This window comes from Hydractinia symbiolongicarpus, chromosome 8 (genome assembly GCF_029227915.1).
Source record: "Hydractinia symbiolongicarpus strain clone_291-10 chromosome 8, HSymV2.1, whole genome shotgun sequence".
NCBI lineage: Eukaryota > Metazoa > Cnidaria > Hydrozoa > Anthoathecata > Hydractiniidae > Hydractinia > Hydractinia symbiolongicarpus.
The window spans coordinates 23,343,834-23,366,049 of NC_079882.1; the positions used below are offsets into that span (position 1 = coordinate 23,343,834).

General features: G+C 33.6%; 4 protein-coding genes across 4 annotated transcripts in view; 2 read left to right on the plus strand and 2 right to left on the minus strand.

The window, feature by feature from the left end:
* Nucleotides 1–15,042, minus strand: part of LOC130654715 (integrin-linked protein kinase-like) — an 82,942-nt gene extending 67,900 nt beyond the window's left edge. The window contains exon 1 of the mRNA XM_057457332.1: nt 15,032–15,042. The gene's annotated coding sequence lies outside the window, so the exon portion shown is untranslated. The remainder of the gene's footprint in view (nt 1–15,031) is intronic.
* Nucleotides 55–3,587, plus strand: LOC130654712 (uncharacterized). Its single transcript, XM_057457330.1, has 4 exons — nt 55–1,675; nt 2,299–2,488; nt 3,063–3,264; nt 3,448–3,587. Exons 1-4 carry the CDS (start codon nt 569–571, stop codon nt 3,488–3,490), a joined length of 1,542 nt encoding a protein of 513 aa, XP_057313313.1. The 5' UTR covers nt 55–568; the 3' UTR covers nt 3,491–3,587.
* Nucleotides 3,626–16,167, minus strand: LOC130654713 (trifunctional enzyme subunit beta, mitochondrial-like). The gene is made up of 19 exons (XM_057457331.1): nt 16,008–16,167; nt 10,494–10,547; nt 8,862–8,922; nt 8,379–8,423; nt 8,255–8,286; nt 8,112–8,179; nt 7,916–8,003; nt 7,504–7,625; nt 7,078–7,143; nt 6,905–6,997; nt 6,619–6,666; nt 6,372–6,411; nt 6,077–6,198; nt 5,853–5,932; nt 5,722–5,769; nt 5,544–5,631; nt 5,156–5,230; nt 4,631–4,795; nt 3,626–3,881 (listed from the first exon to the last, which is right to left on the minus strand). Exons 1-19 carry the CDS (start codon nt 16,060–16,062, stop codon nt 3,843–3,845), a joined length of 1,389 nt encoding a protein of 462 aa, XP_057313314.1. The 5' UTR covers nt 16,063–16,167; the 3' UTR covers nt 3,626–3,842.
* A 3,329-nt stretch (nt 16,168–19,496) lies between these two features.
* Nucleotides 19,497–21,982, plus strand: LOC130654718 (prohibitin-2-like). The gene is made up of 2 exons (XM_057457335.1): nt 19,497–19,759; nt 21,170–21,982. The coding sequence occupies exons 1-2, from the start codon at nt 19,548–19,550 to the stop codon at nt 21,843–21,845; spliced, it is 888 nt and encodes a 295-aa protein (XP_057313318.1). The 5' UTR covers nt 19,497–19,547; the 3' UTR covers nt 21,846–21,982.
* Nucleotides 21,983–22,216: the final 234 nt, after the last annotated feature.

Below are 22,216 nucleotides of genomic sequence, written 5' to 3' on the forward strand. Positions count from 1 at the left end.
TTTGCGAACAATTCTTGGTGGGTTTATCCCTAAGTGAACAGTGAGGTGGGGCGCAAAATTTTAATTGTTTGCAAATTAACAGTGGAGCTGGAAGAAGAAGACAAATTGCAAATCCTGTAACGTTGCTTTTGAAAATTAAGAAACTTAACGTTTAAGAAGATTTTGCAACCAGGGTTTAAGACACTTTACATTATTTCAATTGTTCAATTGAAATAATATAATAATGAAAGCATGTTCTAGTTAAAACCGCACCACCAGGGCGGAACAAAAGTAGGCTCGAAATCTTCGCAAAATCACGTTTTAAATTATATTTATTCCAGGTCGTATATGTTTGTTAGTCAAGAAATCGTGAATATTCGTTTGCTTATTCCAACAATGCGTAAAAACTTTCAAATGTTTAGATCAATACAGAAAGTGAGAAAACTGTAGTAGAACTAATCGCTGGTGCCAGCATTCGAATTAAGCGTTGCAAGAAAAAAGCATAATGGCGCATGTAGAGCAAAACAAAATTGGATGAATTTAAGCAAAGATTTAAATGATGTTTACTTAGTAAATAGATTTGATAAAAATGATGAAAGGAACGTATTTATTAATTTTCTTCATCTTTTTTTCCCTTTCAAGAATTCGTGGAGAATATGATAACACAGATTATTATGGTTTTCTCGTAGAAGATGAAGCTTCAAATAAGTTTTCTCAAACTAACAATGGCGTGTTATCACGTAAAGCGCTAGTGCCAGCCGCTAATCATCATGGCGCTCTTAAACCAGCTCCACGTGGTATGGGGATGACTTTTCAACCTGTACATAAACAACAGGGAGGTTTATCCATGGGTGTAGTGCATTATACACGGAACGAAAATGCCAATAAAAGACTGCACATAGCACCAACTATTAACTTGGCGCAAACTCTAAACACATTAGACAAGATTGGAAAAGCTAATCGAAGAACAATACACGATGGAAATGCTAACAAAATGGCGCTTCGTCAAAATATCACAAACAAAGCACAGAATAACTCTATCACCCCTCAGAACAACGAAAGTTTGGCTTTACATGCTAAGATAGGGAATGCAACGAACATTTTAAATTCAACAGAATATAAACTGTTGAACCGTTCAGATGCCGAACGACATAACATATCGCAATCTTTACTATCAGATAATTTAAATACAACAGAAATGGATGCTGCCTCAAATGTTACTAAAAAAGACGCTCGACCTAATTTATTAACAGACTCGCCTATTAAAGGTTTTCTTGCTAAAGATGTCAATTTTACCATACATGATGTAGGCAAACAAAACGAAGTGAAGAATAAAGAAAGTGAACATAAAAATCAAAAGTTACTAACATTAAAAGGTAGCCAAGAAGCTAAAAGCAATGCACATTTACAAAATTCCACCACAAGTGAAGTCTTAACCATGTCTTTATTAAAACCTTCCAACGCAAGCGAATTAGAATTACAGCCAGCGAAACTTATCAACACGACTTCTGCTGTTAAATCAGAAGCGTTGAAAAGCAGTAGTTCTCTTGCAAATGCTACGAAGAGAAAGGTTTTATCTCTACGTAAATCGTCTTCAAAATTACATCTTGTTAGTGCCGATGATTTTGTCAAGCTGAGGCCAACACAACCTAGAAATACAAGTATTGACAGCTCTGTCAGTGCGCTGAAGAAAGACGTAAGTTCTGTTAGAATTCGTGGGCGTTGGTGTAGCTTACTTTTTTGTTGAATAGCGTCCCCATAAAAAAATTTTTTAGTATGTATGTTTATAAACAGCGCCCAGCCAATTTTATCTGCATGTTTGGAGATAAGGAAAGATTTCCGAGACAAGGTTAAAAACGAAATAGGGCACAGATTTTATAGAAATCGAGATATCAGATTATTAATTTTAAATTACATCAGTTCAAAATGAGTCAGAAAATTCGATAAAGAGAAAGAAAAAACTTCGGCTGTTTCGTTGACGTTGTTTAATGATACCTTAAAGCAAGAATGTTAACAGAAAGAGACATTGGCAGAATTGGGCGGATTTGACTAAAAACCTCCCAATTAAATTCCCGTCAAATTTTTTGCCAACCACCAAGTTTTAAAAATCAGTTAATTTTGACTTGTTTCAGAAAGGAATTTCTACCTCAAGTTGTTGGTTTGGAATGTAAAAAACTGACGTCGTCGCCCAATTTTTAAAATTCCCGCCAAAGTTATTTATTGTTGTTCTCCGCCAAATTTTCTTTTCACCAAATTATCTTTCCGCCAAAGTTTGTTCTATAACGTACAGTAATCGCGTTCCACTCCTCCTAACTTTAGAAAATCGATTCAGCTTGGAAAGAAGCAGAATGCAACGAAGACAAGAAGTGTCCCAAAAATAAATACTGCCGCCATTTTGCTTGTTATGAATGTCATCGCAAACACCATGAATGCATTGAGGACGATCAGTGCTGCGACGAAATGCCATGTGTGTATGGGCGATGTGACGAGAAACCAAAGGGTAGCCCAGGTATAAGCATTAGTGACTGATAATTGCATAGAGGGTTCTTAGCTTGTTTAAATCACTGTGCTCTTTATCTTAATTATTTGTGGCAAAAAATTGCGTAAGGGTGAAAAAATTGCGTGAGGGTGAAAAAATTGCGTAAGGGTGAAAAAAATTGCGTGAGGGTGAAAAAATTGGGTAAGGGTGTTTAGCTTTGTTTAAAAGCTATGTCTCCGATGTTTCCATTAAAACTCAAAAGAATCATATTCATCTTTCCGGTTCGATCTTTCACATACACTTTTTATAAACAATGCCAAATTTAAATAACGCCCCAAAAATTGTCAACATTTTAAACAATTGCTATACATGGGACGAATAATTGACAAAACTATAAATGAAATAAGTACTTTGAAAATAAACAATTTTGACTAATAAATTAACCCATGAAAAAACAATGACCAAATAATTTTTTAGGAAAAGTAAAGGTATTTTAAAATAACTAAACTAAAGTTTGGGGCGAAGAAATTTTCCATACAAACCTGTTTGGGTTCCACAGCAACTTTGATAATCTAGCTAAACACATGAATTGGTTACAATTTAGGAACCATCTGCGACAAGGACGGCGACTGTGGTGATGGTTGTTGTATTATCGAACCAACTATTGATGAAGAACATGGCATATGCAAAAATAAACTCGCTGAATACCATCAATGCTCTCCGGTGCTTTTCAGAAAGGTTTGGGTTGGCGATGAAAAACCGAAATGCGGACCATGTAAAGATGGGTTTGAATGTATGGAGAAAGGGTATGTGAAACTTATTTCAAGCAAGTTGAAATTCGTAGCCTACCTAAAATAATAGTCAACATTCTAGGGAAGAAATTTTTGCGGAAAGAAATTTTTATGCAAAATTATTTAGGTGCTAATAGGTGCTAAAAACCTTCTCCTGAAAATTAAAAGTGGAAAGTTAAAAAAAAAATCTCTTTTTAGGGTACTTGCAAGTCATCTTGTCTGCATGAAGAAGAAAGGATAGATGCACAACATGACTGCTCTGAGTTGATCCGCGTATGTAGAGAGTGATAGATACAGACAATGATTGCTTCAAACTTTTCCATGTACACAGAAGGTTGATAGACCAGCAAACTACACAATACAGTAAAAAACTCAATTGTAAAATGCATATTTTTTTACATTTTATATTATATATACATACTATTATCTTCCTTTTTATCGTAATAATCCTTTTATTTAGCGACAGTTTTTATAGCGAAAATGTTAATAACGAGAGTGATTATTGAGAGTTACTTAACAGCATGTTTCAAAGTACAAAAATACTACAAATATTATTTATAACACGATATACAAGTAGAAACAAAATGTACACTCTATTTTGATGGATATCTCTCCACGATCATTGCATGACCCTGTAAAAGAAAAGAAAAAACAATGTATATGTAAACAAAAGAGCTTGGCACAAAATTCTTGTTTTTTCTACGAATTTCTCGGAATTGCAGCCATTATGAGAATAGATCAATATTTGTCGGAGAAAAAAAACAAATAGGATATCTCATAACCCTACTACTTATTTCCAAACTTCCTATGTGACTACCACATTATCATGCAATAAAACTTCGTGAAAATGTCTCAAAATTTATGCAGTCAATGAAATGTTTTTTCTTTGGAAATTTAAAAGATGGTTAAACTCATTAAACAAGAAAATCTAACTGACATTTATGTTAAAATGTAATGTTACCAATTCTAATATAATAAAGTTTAAGAGGAGAGCCATGGGGCCTAAGTCGAGAAGTAATGGATTTTTGATGCAAATAAAAAATCATATGAAGCAGGTGAAGGTTATGATGGCTGTAGAAGTAAAAATTGGTATGCTCAAGCTTTTTGAAAAGTTTAGCAGACATAGTAAAATAGAATTTCTATATACAAAACGTTAAAAATAAGAGTTAGAAACAACAATAACCTTTCAACCCTTCAACTATTTTCCGAAAACCTGAAATAACCCTTATTTCTTGACAAAAATCTTTCGTCATTTTTTGACAACCTGCTGTAGCAATGTTGACATTCTGTCTTACTGTGACGCCAGTCAGCATATTTCCAAGTCTAAAGTTTAACTTTCAGAATTGACGCAAACAAAGTCGTGATATTTTAAACAACTTACCAGTCCTCCAGCAGCACAGGCTGTTATAAGAGCAAGTTGTTTGTCTTCCTTAATCAATCTGTTTGCAGCTGTAGTAGCAAGTCGAACACCTGTTGCACCAAATGGATGACCAATAGAAAGACTCCCTCCCCATGTGTTTACTCGGTTCATGTCAATAGTACCAACCTAAATTTGAGAAGCTTTTGTAGAAACATTTACCTTGCAAAATGGTGTGCAGATATTATGAGCCTTGCTGTTAAGTCATAGGCGTATATTTAAACTCTTTTCTTAGTTTACCTCAGTCGCTTTTTGAAAGAAAGGAGTATAGGTTCTTCCTCTACTAATTACATTTTTCAGATATGCACTGGAAACATTAAAACAGGGGGGGGGGGGGGTTAAAAGGTAGGGTTTGTTTAGAGTGTTGATCCACAGAGGGGAAAAAATCGGGTTTTTACGTTGGTCTGAAGTTAAAAAAAAGAGAGTATCAAAACTGAACAAAATCTTCAGCTAATAATAGAAAATCTCAGAAAATGGAAAAACTTTTACCTTCTCCTTTCGTTTCATTTCTTCCGTTGCAAAATAATCTGAATCCATGGCTTTAAAATTGGCTAAAACTTGGCCCTGAAAATAACTCAACTTATTAGAAGGATACCTGTACAATGAAACAAGACAAAAAATACATTCAAAAGATAAAAACAACAGTAATAATAATTACCAGGTTTCCTACAACTTTCATGGTTTTTAAGGTCTTTTATTTTTTATAATTTTTGCCAGATTTCAAGGTTCTTAACTACGCACACAAGGACAATCTTTAGGTTCAACCAAGGCAAATGAAAAGACCTAATTACCCCTGCTAAATATTCACGTATGATGAAAATTAAAGGTTTTTAAGGTCGCACTTGAATGTTGTCAAAAGTAATATTTAAAAACCTACAGCAAATGCTTCATGGATTTCCACAACGTCAAAATCATTTAATTTGTGTCCAGTTCTGTCCAGCAATTTAGCAGTCGAGTAGGTTGGGCTGCAAGCAAAAAGAGAAGAAATTCACGCAATAGATAGGATGACAAGACATGGACGTGAAAGATACTGTAGAAGAAGGAAAACTACATACCCAAGCAACAACTGATCCTTTGGATCTTGAGAAGCATACGTATATTCCCTGAAACAAGAAAAAAGAAACGTAATGGAAAAGCAGACCACAAAACATAAAAGCTACTATTAAATCAACAAGTATTTTCAAACCTTAAATAAGCCTTTGGTTTGAAACCAGATGCGAGAGCTCTTTCTTCAGTCATCAGCAAGCAAGCAGATGCACCATCAGTCTGAAAAGTTAAAAAAATAGCTTCACAGAGTAGACTAATTGGTGTCAAATAAATACAGTCAACTGTTATGACGAATTCCTCTGCTACAATTTTACATGTCTCGAGGGAGCTATGAAAGAAAGAAAAAAACACAAAATTATGTACCAAGAATGATGCATTAGCAGCTGTTACAGTCCCATGTGGTTTAATGAAAGCAGGTTTTAGTTTTGTCATTTTTTCCATAGTAGAATCTTTGATACCATTATCTTTGGATACAAATTCACCACCTACATAAACATACATAAAAGTTCAGTAGAAGGCGTGTACTTCATAGACTGCATGGCTGGCCATAGTGGTTTGCTTACATTTGTTTATATTGTGTATAGATTCAAATTCCAAGAATATACCATAGAATACAGTTAAAAAATAAACAAATACATAAAAATAAATCCCTAGGTACCTGGAACTTTAAATGAAATCACATCATTCAATAGACCCTCCTAAAAATGAACACATGTATTATCAGACTTCTGTACAGCAGTAATTGCAAGCTTTTACCATTGCGAAAAAAAAATTCTAGTTTATATTATTTCATCTTATTTCTAACAAAATGCTTTCCAATAACCTTTCAGATTATATTTGATTAAATAAATTATAAATCACTGTAATAATAAAATTGTTTTGTAGAATTGTATGAAAACACGCACCTTCTGCGCCTTTAAAGCCAGTTGATGAGATCTAAGCGCATATTCATCCTAGAAAAAAAAACTTAACTTCAAGCAAAATGGCAGACAAGCTTCAAAGTGAAACACGTTAAGTACTATTTAATGGCAAAAAACAGGAACTTCAAAAAGTCAAAAAATATTGTGATCCTACAATGCTAAACTTTTGTAGTGGAAACCTAACAACAGTATTTTTACACAATTTTTAAAAATCAAGACAACAAGTGAAACTTTATACATGGCATGCATATAATTTTTCATATGCGATTACCTGTTCCTGGCGAGAGACACTAAATGCTGAAGCCAACCTATCTCCACTCTGTCCCATAGTTTCACCAGTTGAGAATTCAGCAATGGCTGGCAACTAAAGTGAAGAATAAAGTATTAGACAGAACTGCAAAGTATAAAGAAGAAAATACATGAAACAGAAAAGTGATACCATACCTCAGGCGATAAATGCTTTGGTCGAATGGACGAAATTATGCCTAACCGCTGTCCAACACTTTTTGCCTTTAAACAAAACAGTCACAATTTTTATCCTAATGCTTGGTTAAGACTTTTCTTAACTTCTTAATGCACACAAGCTGAAATATTGGGCTTGCAGAGACTGAGCCTCAAATACTCAAGAGTGGCAGTTGGGAGTGAAGAGGCTATTTTACTACTAATTAGAGAACTAATTTTCAAGAGTCAAAAAAGAAAGAAAGTGGCAAGTAATAGGTTTTAAAACCTATTAGTCATGAAAAAAATTACTGGCTACATACTTTTAAAGACATCAAAGGCACTACAAGCACGATTCGGCCATTTAAAAAAAATTTGTTTTCAGTTTGCAAAGTGTAACAAATGCAATGTATTTTTCAAAAACGATCATACTCTGTTCATTGTGAGAAGCTTCTTTCTCAAATCTCTGTTCAATCTGATTGGAACATCAGACATGAATTCAATGCCACCTGCAACTACTGAATCACATTGGCCAGAGTAGATGAGTCCCATACCTAAATATTTGAAAGCAGTTGAAAGGTAACTTCTAAACAAACAATTTTAGAAAATAGAAAGAAGTAGCATCAATTTTGTTAACAGTGTTTAGTCTACTTTGAAAAATTCGTTTTTCTGACTCTATAGATGCATAAAAGTCTTTTTGATCTGATTTCTGTGTAGCAAGAATAAAGAGAGTAGAAAATGTATGCCTTATAATTCATACACACTTATATTTTATTGTTTGATATCAATGTTGTTGCAATTCATAGACATACTATCAATTTTTTTGTTCACCAAAATAAAATACCTGTAGTGATGGCTTGGTTACTGGAAATACACGCCATTGTCACAGTGTGAGCAGGTGTGCTTAAAGGAAACCCACAACTTAACATGGCCTAAGGAAAATAAATTTTGATAAATAAAGGAGCTTACACATTTATGTTCAAAAGTAGTCAACAAAACAGTAGAGTAAACATAAATAGTCTAACAAGTCTTCCACCAACCTCTCTTGCAATATTTGCAGTCTTAACTTCCTGTATAACGGATCCCATCACAACATATTCAACATGGGCTAAACAATAAAATGACAAAAAATAGATTCTTTTAATGCTTATTAAATTCTTAGTTAATACAATTTCAAACTTACATGCTGGTATATCAATACGATTCAGCAGTCCCCTGAAAAAGTTTCCAAAAACAAGATGAGTTTATATTGAATATGCTCAGTGATTAGTTTACATGTCAGATACAATGGGCACAAGGTCACTTACATTAATGCTTCACGTCCAAGGTCATGTGGCATCATTCCTTTGTAGCTATAAATAATAAAGTTATGTTGAGCACAAAGAAAACAACAAATTCCATTTAAAAACAAAGCAAATTGATTAGTTTTGAACGAAAAACAGCAAAAACAGAATCCAAAATTTTAAAAATTAACAGAGCTTTTCCCTTTTTAAAGCCCTTGTAGTACTTTTTTCGGCTTCTTCTAACATCATACAAGCTTTTGCTTTAAATTTTCTAGATGCATGTTCAAACCTTGAGATTGCATTTTCATGTAAATGATATAAAGTCAAAACTAACCGCCCTTAGAATTTGCTAGGGCAATTCCTCTAAAGGTGCTATGATTTGTTCACTTAATACTTTTAAAAGTGTGATTGGACTGTTGGACTAAGGTTGAGCAAGACCTGAAGCAGTGATCATTGACTTGTGTACTCACAAGAAATAAAAGAGATATTTCAAGACTTCAAACAAACCTGGTGAATGCCATAAGAAAAGGAGTTCGTACACCATCAACAAGTACAATATTCTGTTTTCCTAAAAGAAAATTTGCCATAAATAAAATAGTAGCCTAAAGCAAATAATAACTTCTGTCAAATACATTATTCCACCATGTTTAACACGATTTTTAAGTTTTAAGTTACATTTCTGTTATTGTTTTTATTTATCGTTCTTTTTTACATTACACACACCTACATTTTTATCATTTAACCTAAGAATAGACAACACTCTGGATTTCTTATTGTATTACAAAGAATTCATCAAATGAGTTTAACTGCTTCCCCTAAAGGGCAGTGTTCAACAAAATCTTAATTTTGTTGATATCTTATTGTATAATACTAGTCGATAAATCCTGTGGAAAAATACACTGAGGCGGGTAAATATGAAAAAGAAGCGTCATTTAAATTTTGATGAAATAACCACAAAAATAATTAGAGCCTTGTTTATACGTTGCCTCTATTGTGTAGACCAACTGTTGATCAAGAAAATGTAGTGCTTTTGATGATCGGTTAATGAGATACAATGGTTTAAAAAAGGGTTTAAAACCTTCATCGTATAGATCTTGAAAAGCTGATCAAGAAAATGTATAGGATCATGTACTTTTGACAAACGGTTGCAGAGATATCTGGTTTCAAAGATTTTTTAATGACATCAACCTGATCATTCAAAACGGATTCGGGAACCCAGGTTTGCAAAACTTACCAAAATTGCTCCCAGATGGTTCCCAGTTACCCCCCCCCCCCCGGTGAAAAATAACTGATGTCACCATCTTGTTTTCAAGTTATTTGGCCTCAAAGTTTTCAGTGCAGTGTAATGGCTTCACTAATGTTGTTGAGAAAGTTTCTTTTAAATTTGATATTTTGACCTTACACTTACTTTTCAAAGGCCATCATCAGAATAATAATGTCAATATACTTTCTTTCGACGTCAATATTATTTTAACGTTAAAGTTTACATTAAAGAAAAACTTATAGGTGATGTTTTATAGACTTTATCAAAGAAAATTGTGAAGAATATAATCCACTTTGCAAAAGTCACATACAGACACACAGAAGCTCTGTAATATTATAGAATTAAAATAATATAAACGGCCTGACACTTTCTAATGCCATTACTTACAGGGAACGATGTTGGGCTTATATTAGAGCTTAAAAAGTTGCTTAAAAAGTCTTTTTAAATTTTTTAAGATATTCACATTAAAGAATTTCAGATAGATTGAATTATGCTGCATAAATTTAAGCAATATTAAATTTTGACATTTTCTGTCATCAGTAATTTTAGAACTGTTAAGGAATGTGCATTTAAACTTTATCAATGCATAGATTTTATTAGGTAAATTGATAAAAATATTTTTTTGCCAAAACGACACTCATTTGCTTGTCCTAGGCCTCTTAAATTTTTTTTTGAATGACTAAATAACTTACAAAGTCAAATTGAGTGTTAAGTTGTATTGTAAATTTGTGTAAATTCATTGTAAATTCATGTAAAACAGTTTTAAATTCATTCCTACATCATAAAATAAAAATATGATGAATCAGGTTTAACTTTAAATTACAGTACTAGTTTAAAATAACAGCTTTCATGGTTTGCAAGATGTAAATTCTTACCATTTTTCTTCTGTTGATTTTGTGCAGATGCAGCAAATGTACGGGTGTATGCCGCTAAAAAAGAAAATTTTAAAATTTTGAGAAATGAGTACTATTTGGGTTCCCTAAGATGCCATTCTCACGCATAGAGTTCTGAAAAGGTTTCATATGATATAATTTGCTTGATAAATACATAGTTAATATACAATTCTGTGATACTTCGAAGGCTGTCTTTTTGTGCCAGAGTCAAGAAAATGAAAGCGCTGTTTTGCATTTCAGGAATAGACCATTTCGGAGATTATGCGTCATTATGAATTTGCGGAGCTCGGTGGTGCAAGTTGAACTTTGGACTTAACGTTTCTTCAGTCTTTTGCCTTACAGAATTGCTTGCGGCAGGGCAGTTTTGCTTTTTGTTATCTGTTTTTATCTTCGTGATACTAATTTTATGAAATATTTTTTGAAAAATACTTTTATTAGGGACTTATTTGTACTTATAACTTCTTTTTGTACAAGGTAGCTCAATATAACCTAAAACGCTTTTTTTAGCTAAGTAGCTGGAGGTCCCCCCAAGTAGTTAGCTGCTGTAAGGCTATTATTAGTAATAAAAGCTCGGTTAAAGGTAATTTCAATTTAGATATTTAAAATTGTGTAGCTGCTTTGTGTGTTATAAAGGTATTGGCATTGGATTTGGACTTGAACTTCAACTTTGTTTTTGGATTACTCTCTTGGACACGATTTTATTTTGAACATTACACTTAGCTACTTGATTTGGACTTTTCACAGTAATGTCAAATCAAGAAAAATTACGATGTACAAAATCCCAGTAGATCCTGTTAGACAAGCAGCTTGGATACACTGTGTCTCGAAAGGAAGGCACGACTTTCTAATTCCCCAAAACTTTCTTGTTTGTTCTAACCATTTTCCTGATGGTAAACCAACTAAAGAAAACCCTGATCCTGTTTTGTTTTTGACACCATCAATGAATGCACATGGTACTCCAAAGACCACCCCCTAAAAAAGAATTTTTTTAAGTCCAGAGCCTAGCGAAGACAGCATGGACTTTCCAGACGAAGGATTTGGGGATGACGATACTCAAGCAATGTCATTAGATGTTGAAGAAAAGTATAAACATTCATATATGAACACAGAACATGAACTGTCTGGACCATTCCACTAACCTTTACTCAAAATACCTGAGAAAGTGATGTGTCAACATTTACTGGTTTGGAAAGTGTAAAAGTGTTTAGAGCTGTGTTTAGGATTGTTCAATCAAAAGCTGCCGTAATGACTTATTGGGATGGCAGTAAAAAAACTATGCGACTAAAAAAAAGACCGTCAAGTCTTGGTGATTCTGAAAGTTTATTTTCATCACCTGAATTTGATGTCAAAACTGGACTGACAAGAAAATTATCTCTAGAAGAGGAGTTTTTACTAGTTTTAATAAGAATGAGGTTATATTTACTCATAGAAGATTTAGCCTTTTGTTTTAGTATTTCGGAAAAGTGTCCAAAATCATAATAACATGGGTAAAACTCTTGTCAAAGGAACTACAAAAATTAATTATCTGGCCAACCCGATACCAAGTTAGAGCAACCTTGCCTGATTGCTTTAAAAGGCTTTTCCCAAAAGTGCGAACAATTATTGATTGTAGCGAAATTTTTTTTGAGACTCCAAGTGCATTGGATGTGCAGGCTTGCCTTTGGAGCGATTATAAGCATCACTGCACAGTTAAATTTTTGGTTGCAATTACTCTTAATGGAGCAATATCATGGCTTTCTCCAGTTTATGGTGGTCGTACATCAGACATCTTTATTGTCAGAAATAGTGGATTTCTAGACATGCTTGAGCCTTATGATGATAATGGCAGATCAGGATTTAAAATTGAACAGACCTAGCGATGAAGCAGTGCACATTGGCAATCCCCCCTAGTGCAGCAAAAGGTTCACAAATGTTGTCAAGTGATGTAAAAGAGACATCTAATATTGCAAATGTGCGAATTTACATTGAACAGGCAATTAAAAGGATGATAGATTTCAGAATTTTAAAGACTCAACTTCCCCTTTTATAATTGCCAATAATGGATGACATACTAGTTGTTTGTGCAGCCTTATCAAATTTACACTCACCTCTAGTTTCATAGGCTATGTTTGGAACGTTTGGGTCTGATTTATATAGTTAAAACACCACATTTGCAGTGAAACCAAGCAGAGCACATGTCACATTGAATGCTGGTTAATTCTGAATCGCTGATTTTACGTTCTTCAAATAAAACATTCTCACATTTTGCGCAGAAAGTGACAGGTTTGAAACCCAGCAATGCTGGGCAAATATAAGCTTTGAAAAAAATATCTAAATTTATATTCACTTTTTCCCAGTGTTCATAATCAAAGTCAATTTTTTCAATAAACAAGTCTTTTGTTGTCCATACAATAAAAAATGCTTGTCGTGTCTTTGCAATTGCCATCTAGGAAATGATTTGCGCATAGTATTTATGTGCTTGGTTTATTTTAACATTTCCATCTGGTGTCAGTGATAAAAAAGCACAGTTGGTCACACCATCAATAATCTTTTTATCTCTGACACTGTATGGACATTTTATTTCTAATGATGATTTACCATGGCACTTACATACCATAAAACCATCGGGTGAAGCAGCTATAAATGGTTTTTGTTGGTCAATTATTAAACCACTTTTATCTGTTTTAAAACCTTCGTGTCTTGGAATTTGATCAGCATAAAATGCTTTTAATGCATCTTCTTCATGATCACGACCCCATTTCATAGCTGGTATTTCTCCAAGTTTTTTTTCCAACTTGTAAAATATTGGCAACTAATGGGGTTTTTTTTGGTTTAACATCACTTTTGCTACAACCCAAAGTGTTGACTTTTGTAAATATTTCATGATGTTTCGATGCTGTTAAGCATCCTTTTCTCATATCAAACCAGAGTGGAGTGTTAAACTGTTCTCTGGTATTATATTCAATATTTTTTATAGCTGGTTCGTTTATGTTTATATTTTCCATTAATATTTTTGTTAGTTCTTTTTCATTTGCATTGGGATTAGCAAGAAGTACTTTATTTGCCGCATTTTCAATATTTGCATCCTCAAAAGTTTTTTTTTTAAGTGTGGTTTTCTATAGATTTAAAAATAACTGCATCTTTCTTAATATTTGATAGTTCAGCTAAAAATGAGTTAAAGGTTTTTTCATCAGCTGTAATTCAAGGGTCAAATGTTTTCAAATGGTTCATTCTTATTTCTTCTCTGTTATTTTCTTTTTCCTTTTCATCAGTTTTTTTAACTTTTTTCTAACAATGAGATCTGTTATGCGTTTTGGCTCAATTACCTTTTTAGTGGATTTGTTCCACTCACATGCAATATCTGTACAAGCTGGTGAGCACCATCCTTTGTTATTTGCATATTCCATTTTATACAATGTAGCGATTATATGACTGCAGGCTTCATAAGCTCCTGCCATGCAAAAACACCAGGCTGTTAAAATGTTTGTATTTACTTTGTCAAAAGCTATCCACAGGTTTTTGTTTTCATTAACCCTTCCCGCCCCAGGCATTTTTTAACACATTATGTCCCTGATCCCAGGCGTTTTTAGCAAAAAAACACATTTTTCGTAACTTTTATAATATTAGTCTAAAATAAACCTTAACAACTAATTTAAAGCATATACTATGTTTAAAATGCATGCAAGGTATTTCTATTTTTTTAAAAATGGCCATAAGCATTATCTAAGTCCCGGTTCGACTCCGGTAATAGACAATTCAGTAAGAATTGTAAGTATATACAAGGAAAGTTGGCAATCCGTCTATTAGCCATGCTTAGATTGTGCTTATTGGACCACAACCTATGCTTAGTTAGTGCTTTAGACCAGCAAATAATAGGAATGTAAGAGGAACTTCTTATCAAATATATAAAACATAATTTTGAGATATATAAATCATAATGTATATACTAAAACGTTATCGGTTTCTCAGTTCTCTATTCGGACATCATTTGAATATATTTACCAATGAAATCTTTATAATTATGATAAAGCATAAAACAAGGTTCCACACAGAGTGGAGTAAAGCATTTGTCACACTCATAAGATGATTCTCTTCCCGGTCGTTTTCTCTTAGGAGTATTATTCTAGTGTTAAAAAAAGTCGATCTTGTTAGTTTTAAAGATACCGGCCGGCCGTGAGATCCGTTCAAAGTGGTCCTAGTAAAATCCCGGACAGGTCCGGGATCGGGATTATTTTAGCGTAGCAATATCCCGGACTAGTCCAGGAACGGGACGGGAAGGGTTAATACTCTGTGGAGCTCTTACGTCACAATATACAAAGCAAACTCCTTTTCTTGATGTCATCTTGTACATGTTTATTGGACCTACAAAGCCACTATCGAAAAAGGAATACACCTTTTGATCTTTGTATTTTCCAATATAGTCAGCATCAAAATCTTTTTTCTTTAAAATATATGAGAAAATATTACCGAGTGTTACTAATGGCCATTTTGTTACGTCGTCAACCCATAGAACCTCTGACATGCTATTTGGATCCAGTATTTTAAACTCAGAAAGTTTCTTCGCGTACAAAATTTTTAAATTTTCTGTTGCTGCACTGTCGTTTGAATTATTGGCATATTAAGCAGAAAAAGCTCTGACGATTAACTCCACTTTTCTACCAACAGTACTCAGTCCACGCACTGACAAGAAGTCTGTCAGCTGCCTTACACTAAGTTCTAAAAAATCCTCATATGTTGTAAGAGGCATAATTCGATGGTAAAAATATGTTTAAAGTTGAATAAATAATATTGCACTTTTTTAACTGCAGTCAAAAATAATTATAACACACACTCAGTATCACCTACGTCTTACACACGTGTATTTAATTGCTATATATAATTTATCAATAGATAAAAAAATACGCTTAAATAGATGTTGTCTAGTTAGCTATAGACTTAGATAAGAAACATTCACAAGATAACAAAGATATAAACGTGCTAAGAGTGTATATAAAACTTGTTTTTTGTGTGTTTTAAGAGAATTTTCTACTGTGGCGTATAGGGTTCAAAGTTCAACTTGCACCACCAAGCTTTGAAAATCCATAATGGCGCATAATCTTCGAAATGGTCTATAATTTGGGCTGGTTCTGGAATAATTTGGGCGAATTCAGGGAATAAAAAGTGAAAATTTTGTTCGAAAGTCACCTAAGTTGGCCCTAATATTAGGGTTTTTAGCGTGTCGGCACCCTTGTATGCTTCCCAAACTGGTTGAGGAAACTATACACAAGCACAGGGAGCTGTTGTATCATTTCTGATTTTCACCTTTATCATTTTTTTATCTACAGAAATATAACTAATTGTTATATGTTACTATCTCTATTTTCATTAACATGTCCGTATGGGAGAACCAAAACACCCTTTAAACTCTATTTATCTATCCATAGTATTTTTCAGAGCAAATTTCTTTTTTAGGATTTTCCACCGACTGTCGTCAATAATTTCAGACTTAAGTCTGATGAAGCAATGACTATTTTGTACCTGTAAGTCTTGAACCATATGTCCATCCAGTTTTACAAGCTTTTGTAGAAATCATGGCTTTTAATTGAGTGTCTTGCCTCTTGTTAAAATACCCTAGCTGATCTGAAGAAAATGGAGGTGAACTGTCGTCTGGACTTTGGACCCTTTTAGCAGTCTTGTGTTTTTAAAAGTATGGTCATACGACGTAAGCTTTGTTAATAAATTAACATTTATATATAAATATAGCGCGTGTGCCCATATACAATAAATGTTTTTTTCCCGAGGTCTACCAAGGTGGATAAATTTGCAAAATGGCTGCAGGCTGGAACATGTGACAAATATTCTATTTTCCCCAGCTTAGTTTGCTGTCCGGAACTATGTATTTTTTATAACTGCATTTTTTTGCATTTTTAAGTATATTATATGGTTAAAATGATATTATATACATATTTTGTTTTGATACAGTCTATTTTTAATTGCTACTTTCAGTTCGTTGGAGGAGCGCCAGAACTGATGCAATGTTGTGTGTAGCTAGCTTGTGCTTTGTTTTATAGCTATCTAGCTGTTTTTCTTTAAGTTTGGTTAAACATTGGTTTCTGATCATAGAAGAGGGTGGATAGGCCCTGGAAAATTGCAATTGAATCCACAGTATTTTGTTCTGTCCCAGCCAAGTTGGGTTTACCCTACAAACATGTGTACTCTACATTGCTCTTTTTATCTACCATATAGATAAATGGATAGATAGATATTTATTTTTATTTCCAGGAGGGGCCATGGCTTCGATAGAGAGTCCTAGAGTATTCTTGCGGTCGGATTTCGTGTCATAATACTGGTTGAACCAATCATGGGCCAGTGTTCAGGTTAAGCAGCCATTATTAAATGGGGTACAAATTCCGTAATCATAATGTTCTTGTGGTGAAACCTTCATAAATACAATACTGGATTTTTCAAGGAATTCTTTTTTTTAGTCAAATCTTTAGTATGTTTTAAATACTGCTTAATTTTTGCCATTTTTCGACATTATAACGCCGTTTTACTTCTAAATTTTGTTTAATTAAGGTTGCTACTGTGAAGAGCAACGAAGGAGAACATTCCGACTGCAAGAATTTAATGCTCATTTCGAGCTACGTAGACCCATCTAATCTAAGGGCCCGCACTCTACTAGACGACTCCCGGCAACATCCAACGGGCCACACTGTGTGCCATCTCCCCAACTTTCTCACATGGCTTGGGTTAACCCCAGGCTATGGTAACATTCACTCGCCCATGTTAAATCGCTGTCAAGAGGAATCGAACCCCGGTCTCCCCCACAGAGTACGAGAGATATAACCACTAATCTATGGCGCCAATCCAGGTTTTTTATGCTTCAATTTTGTTGGAGCCAATCTTGGCTGTAATATGTGTTCTAGTTTGGAGAATATTTAGAAAACGCATTGGTTACAATACAAAATGCAAACTAGAAAGAGGCATTTGATTGAACTTTGTTGCTTTAAAAAGCCAAAATTTTGCCTGACAAAACCCTGATATTTAAAGATTAATTCTGGCAGTACTGGACGGTACTGAGGTTACATATTGGGTGCAACTTGACACTCGAAATATCACTTGTTTACTCGTCCCAGGCGTCCTATATTTCAGTCCAATGACCCAATAACCTTATATCTGCATCTTCGTTTGCAATAAAATTTTCAAAATTTTATGTGTTAGATCCCGTATGTTTACTCGCAAAATTTGATTGCAAACCGACATGTAGATCCTAAGTTATAGGGTCATGATTAAAAAAATTAAGAGGCCTGGAACAAGCAAACAAGTGTAATTTTGCTAAAAAAATTATACAGAAAAAGTAAAAAAAAGAAAGAAAGTTCATTTTATTGAAATCACGTTAGCCAGATCATAAATAAAACAAAAATTTTATACTTTCTAATATTTTGACAATATAAAAAATTTACAGGGTTTGAATTAAAATAAAAGTAAAGTAAAATCGGTTTCCAAAACTTTCGGCACTCTGTAACAAAGTAAACCACCATCTAGACGTGGCCTGGGAACATCGTAGATCAATTACCATTGGCTTGTTCATTAATAGCTACTTTATTTTGACAAGAACTTGTATTTTTTGTGACTTGCGAGCTTTACTTTCTCCTGCGATATTTAAACTTGTGAACCCTAAGCAAGAGAACTGAGCGTCTGAGCTAGCGTTTTAACTTTCTTGTCTCAGATAGCTGAAATAGGTTATTTTATGCAATCATTTATGACGAGCTGCGCTTGATAAATGAGGTTTTAATAACAATTTCTTATAATAAAAACGGCTTTTCAGAAGCAAATGTTACAAAACTTGCTCACATATTTTTTTCACGTAGATATTAAAAATTAATCATTCCTTCTTTTTGTTTGTTGTGTTTTCATTTAATTCTCATGTTTTGTTTGATTATTTTATGCCGGAAGGAATAATAACCCGTTTCGCAAGCAAATTTCATTTTCTAAATCAAAACACAGATGGTGACTGCATTTAGCACTGGGTGGACCCCCAGATCTTCACCTGTATATAAGTAATGCTTATGCATCAGTAATGCATCGTTTGGCCACTCTATTAAGGAACTAAGCCTTGAAGAGAATAGCGACGAGAATATAGTAACAAATGATGACTTATTTAACAGATTATTTGACTAGAGTGATAGCAGAGATAAATATTTATTGGGTTTTTCTGATGTTGGGGAAGAATTTGTTGAAGAAAATTCAACTGCTGCTGATGAAGTAGCACAGCCTAGTTCTAAGAAAGCTAGAAAGGAACCAGGTCCCTCTGGTTAGGACATGATGCAATGGAAATCTGGTGACAAGAAGTTACAGGAACTCCTCCGTTTGGCTGCAAATCCTGGAATAAATGGTAATATTCCTGAGGATGCGACAAACTTTATTTTTACCAACTGTTTATTGCCAATGAATTATTTATGATATAACTAATGAAACTAAGCAGCATGATCATTTCTAGCAAATGCTGGTAATGATCTTCAGACCTGGCTAGATGGCCTCTAAATGGTATAGGTACTGAAAAAATGTCAAGATTCTTGGCATTGACTTATTACGTTGGTAATAGTCAAAAAATATTTAATAAAGACTTATTGGTCTGCAGACACAACTATTTATACTCAATTTCTAAGAATTGTCATGTCAAGAATGGAGTTTTCTTCATTGCTGCAACAATAAGGACTATCCAGCAAAGGGTGAAAACTTACCCAATTTAATCCTAGATGGTCCCTAGTTACCCACACAAGAGATGACACGGTTATTTTCACCAATTTTTTATATATTTATATATTTACCCTTATATTTGGCCTTAACCTTAAAAGTGCACTGCAATGGCTTCACCAACTTTTATAACATCATTGGCGTCATCTTTGTAATTACGTAATGTTTAAATAACCAATAAAACAAATAAATTCTTTAGGAGGAAAAAAAAAACCCTTTTAGAAAGTGAAATTTTTGGCCTGGTTTGGTATTTTCCAGTCACCAAGTATTTTTTTTTTTTAAATTTGCTATTGTCTTTTCCAGACAATAAATAACATTAGAATGGCTCAGGCAATTCGAGATCTTCTCAGTAGATTTGCAAAGGGTCCTCCTGCTGGGTCATCTGCAGGAATATCACTACTTGTTGGTGCAGGTTTGGCTGCTTATGGATTAAAAGAATCAGTATATACAGTGGATGGTGGTCACAGGGCTATTATTTTCAGTAGAATTGGTGGGATACAGCCTGAGGTATATTCTGAAGGTTTACACTTTAGGTAAGTCATATAAAACTTATGATTATGATTTGTTCTGTTTACTCTTTTTTATTGTAGCTGTTTATTGCTTTCTTCTGTGTTCTGTGATAATCATGGTTCATGAAACCTGCAAGAATACATGGCAAATATTGAATAGTGGTTGTTTTTCAAAGAAATCTCTTGCTACAGGCCATGAAAGGCATGCGATTGCGCACGCACACACTTACACATGCTCAAAAAATCTAAGGTCATTGAGCACCTGTTCAAAATCTTAATATAGCATAATTTACTTATTTATCTCGCATTTATTATTTTTTTAATAGTTTTAGGCTACAAAATATTATTTACTTACTTTTGTACAACAAATTTCGACCCTTTGATCAACTTTATAGGGCTTAAAATCGGACTTCAGGCAACTTGTGTCAATTACGTTATGCATAAAAATAAGTCTAAATTCATTTAGTTATTTTTGTACTATGCTTAAACAAATGACATGAATAACAAGTATTTAAAATGATACAACCTTGACAAAATTTAGTGAAAAAACAATATAGTCAGGCCTCTCAATTAAGAAAATAGTACCCAGGAAATTGGACGCACACATTAACACAACTGCATCAAAATAATGTACATGCTTAGCCTTACTTCACTTGATTCGGTTTAATTTTTTCCACTCTATAACATAATCCTGGAGCATACTATTTTAATCTATTTTCAGTTGCATTAGGGACATTATATTGATTTGCTTTGGTAATAAAGTAGTATGACAGGTATTATTTCTAGGTATTATTGAGATGTATTCAAAAAGAAATTTTGTTGATATTCTTTCTTGGCCATTCAAAATATGGAGAAGAAAATACAATTAACAAGGCACATGCAGCTATATCCTTCACATTACTGCCACTCATTTATTATACACACTGTGATTGCGAAGATAAATATGGAGAATGAAATTATAAAAACATGAGAAAACAATCTATACTTGTGATAAATATACTTGTACTATTTGTGATAAATATTATTTTTGTCTAATTTTATGCCAAGAAAACTTACATAAACATATTAAAAACAGAGATTACTTTAGGTTTATCACTATATAGTAACCCCATTTAAAAGATCTAAAATATATCAAATTAATATTAGAGGCATGTCTTGCTTACTTCCTAATTATTCATTTATATTTATATTTTTCTGATATAAAGTTAATATGCATTTTAATAATAAGTAACATGTTTTGAAAAAGGAAAAAAATATGTTCAGAGGCTTTAAAACACTAAAAAAAAAGTGCACTATTGCAAGCAGATGGCCTTCCACGCTTGCGATTTGTCACGCTCACAACAAAAACTCATGGCAAGGCTTTTTGTTTGAGGATTTTACTTTAAAAGCTTGTGTGACCACAATATATTTAAACGTTACCCTACATAAATTTAGATTACCTTGGTTTCAATACCCTATCATTTATGATATTCGTGCTCGACCTCGTCGTATCATGTCTCCTACTGGTAGCAAAGATTTACAAATGGTAAACATTGGTCTTAGAGTTTTGGCCCGACCAGTTTCTAGTACCTTACCTCAGATGTACCAAAGATTAGGTTTGGATTTTGATGAGCGTGTGTTACCATCCATTTGCAATGAGGTTTTAAAAAGTGTGGTGGCACAGTTCAATGCTTCACAACTTATCACAATGCGTCAAGAAGTTAGTTTGATGATTCGTAGAGATTTAGTTGACAGAGCAAAGGATTTTGATATCATTCTTGATGATGTGTCCATCACAGATCTTAGTTTCAGCAGTCAGTACACTGCTGCTGTAGAATCTAAGCAAGTTGCTCAGCAGGAAGCCCAAAGAGCTGCATTTTTAGTTGAAAGAGCAATCCAAGAACGACAACAAAAGATTGTTGCTGCTGAAGGGGAAGCACAAGCAGCTCTTTTGCTTGGAGAAGCCATTAATGAAAATCCAGGCTATCTGAAACTGAGAAGAATTCGGGCTGCTCAGAAAATTGCAAGAGTCATTTCACAGTCTCAAAACAAGGTGTATTTGAATGCAAACAACCTCCTCTTGAACATTAAGGACACTGATGAAATAGATAAAGCATTGTCTAAAAAATAATAAAAAAAAACTTATCCTTTTTATGTTGATGCTACTTTCTAACGAATACAAACAATTTTGTGTTCTTATCTCACATGACCATGTTGTAATGTATTTTTATAATTTTCATAGAAAGATCATGGATGTTACATACAAAATATTCCTTTTTTACATCAGACAGTTTCCTTGAGATCAGTACTTGCTCTTAAGTGGGGTTTGCGTCACAGTTGTTTCATTCATGTGTAAATTTGTAAAAAAATGTAGAAAGTAAAGTCTTACAAAAGTTTCAAACAAATTTTTGCACATACTGCAAAGACAGTGATGTAAACTCCAATCTTTCAGAGCGAGTTCAGTTCCAATAGAATGTTATCAGCTTTTGTTTTTGTTTTTAC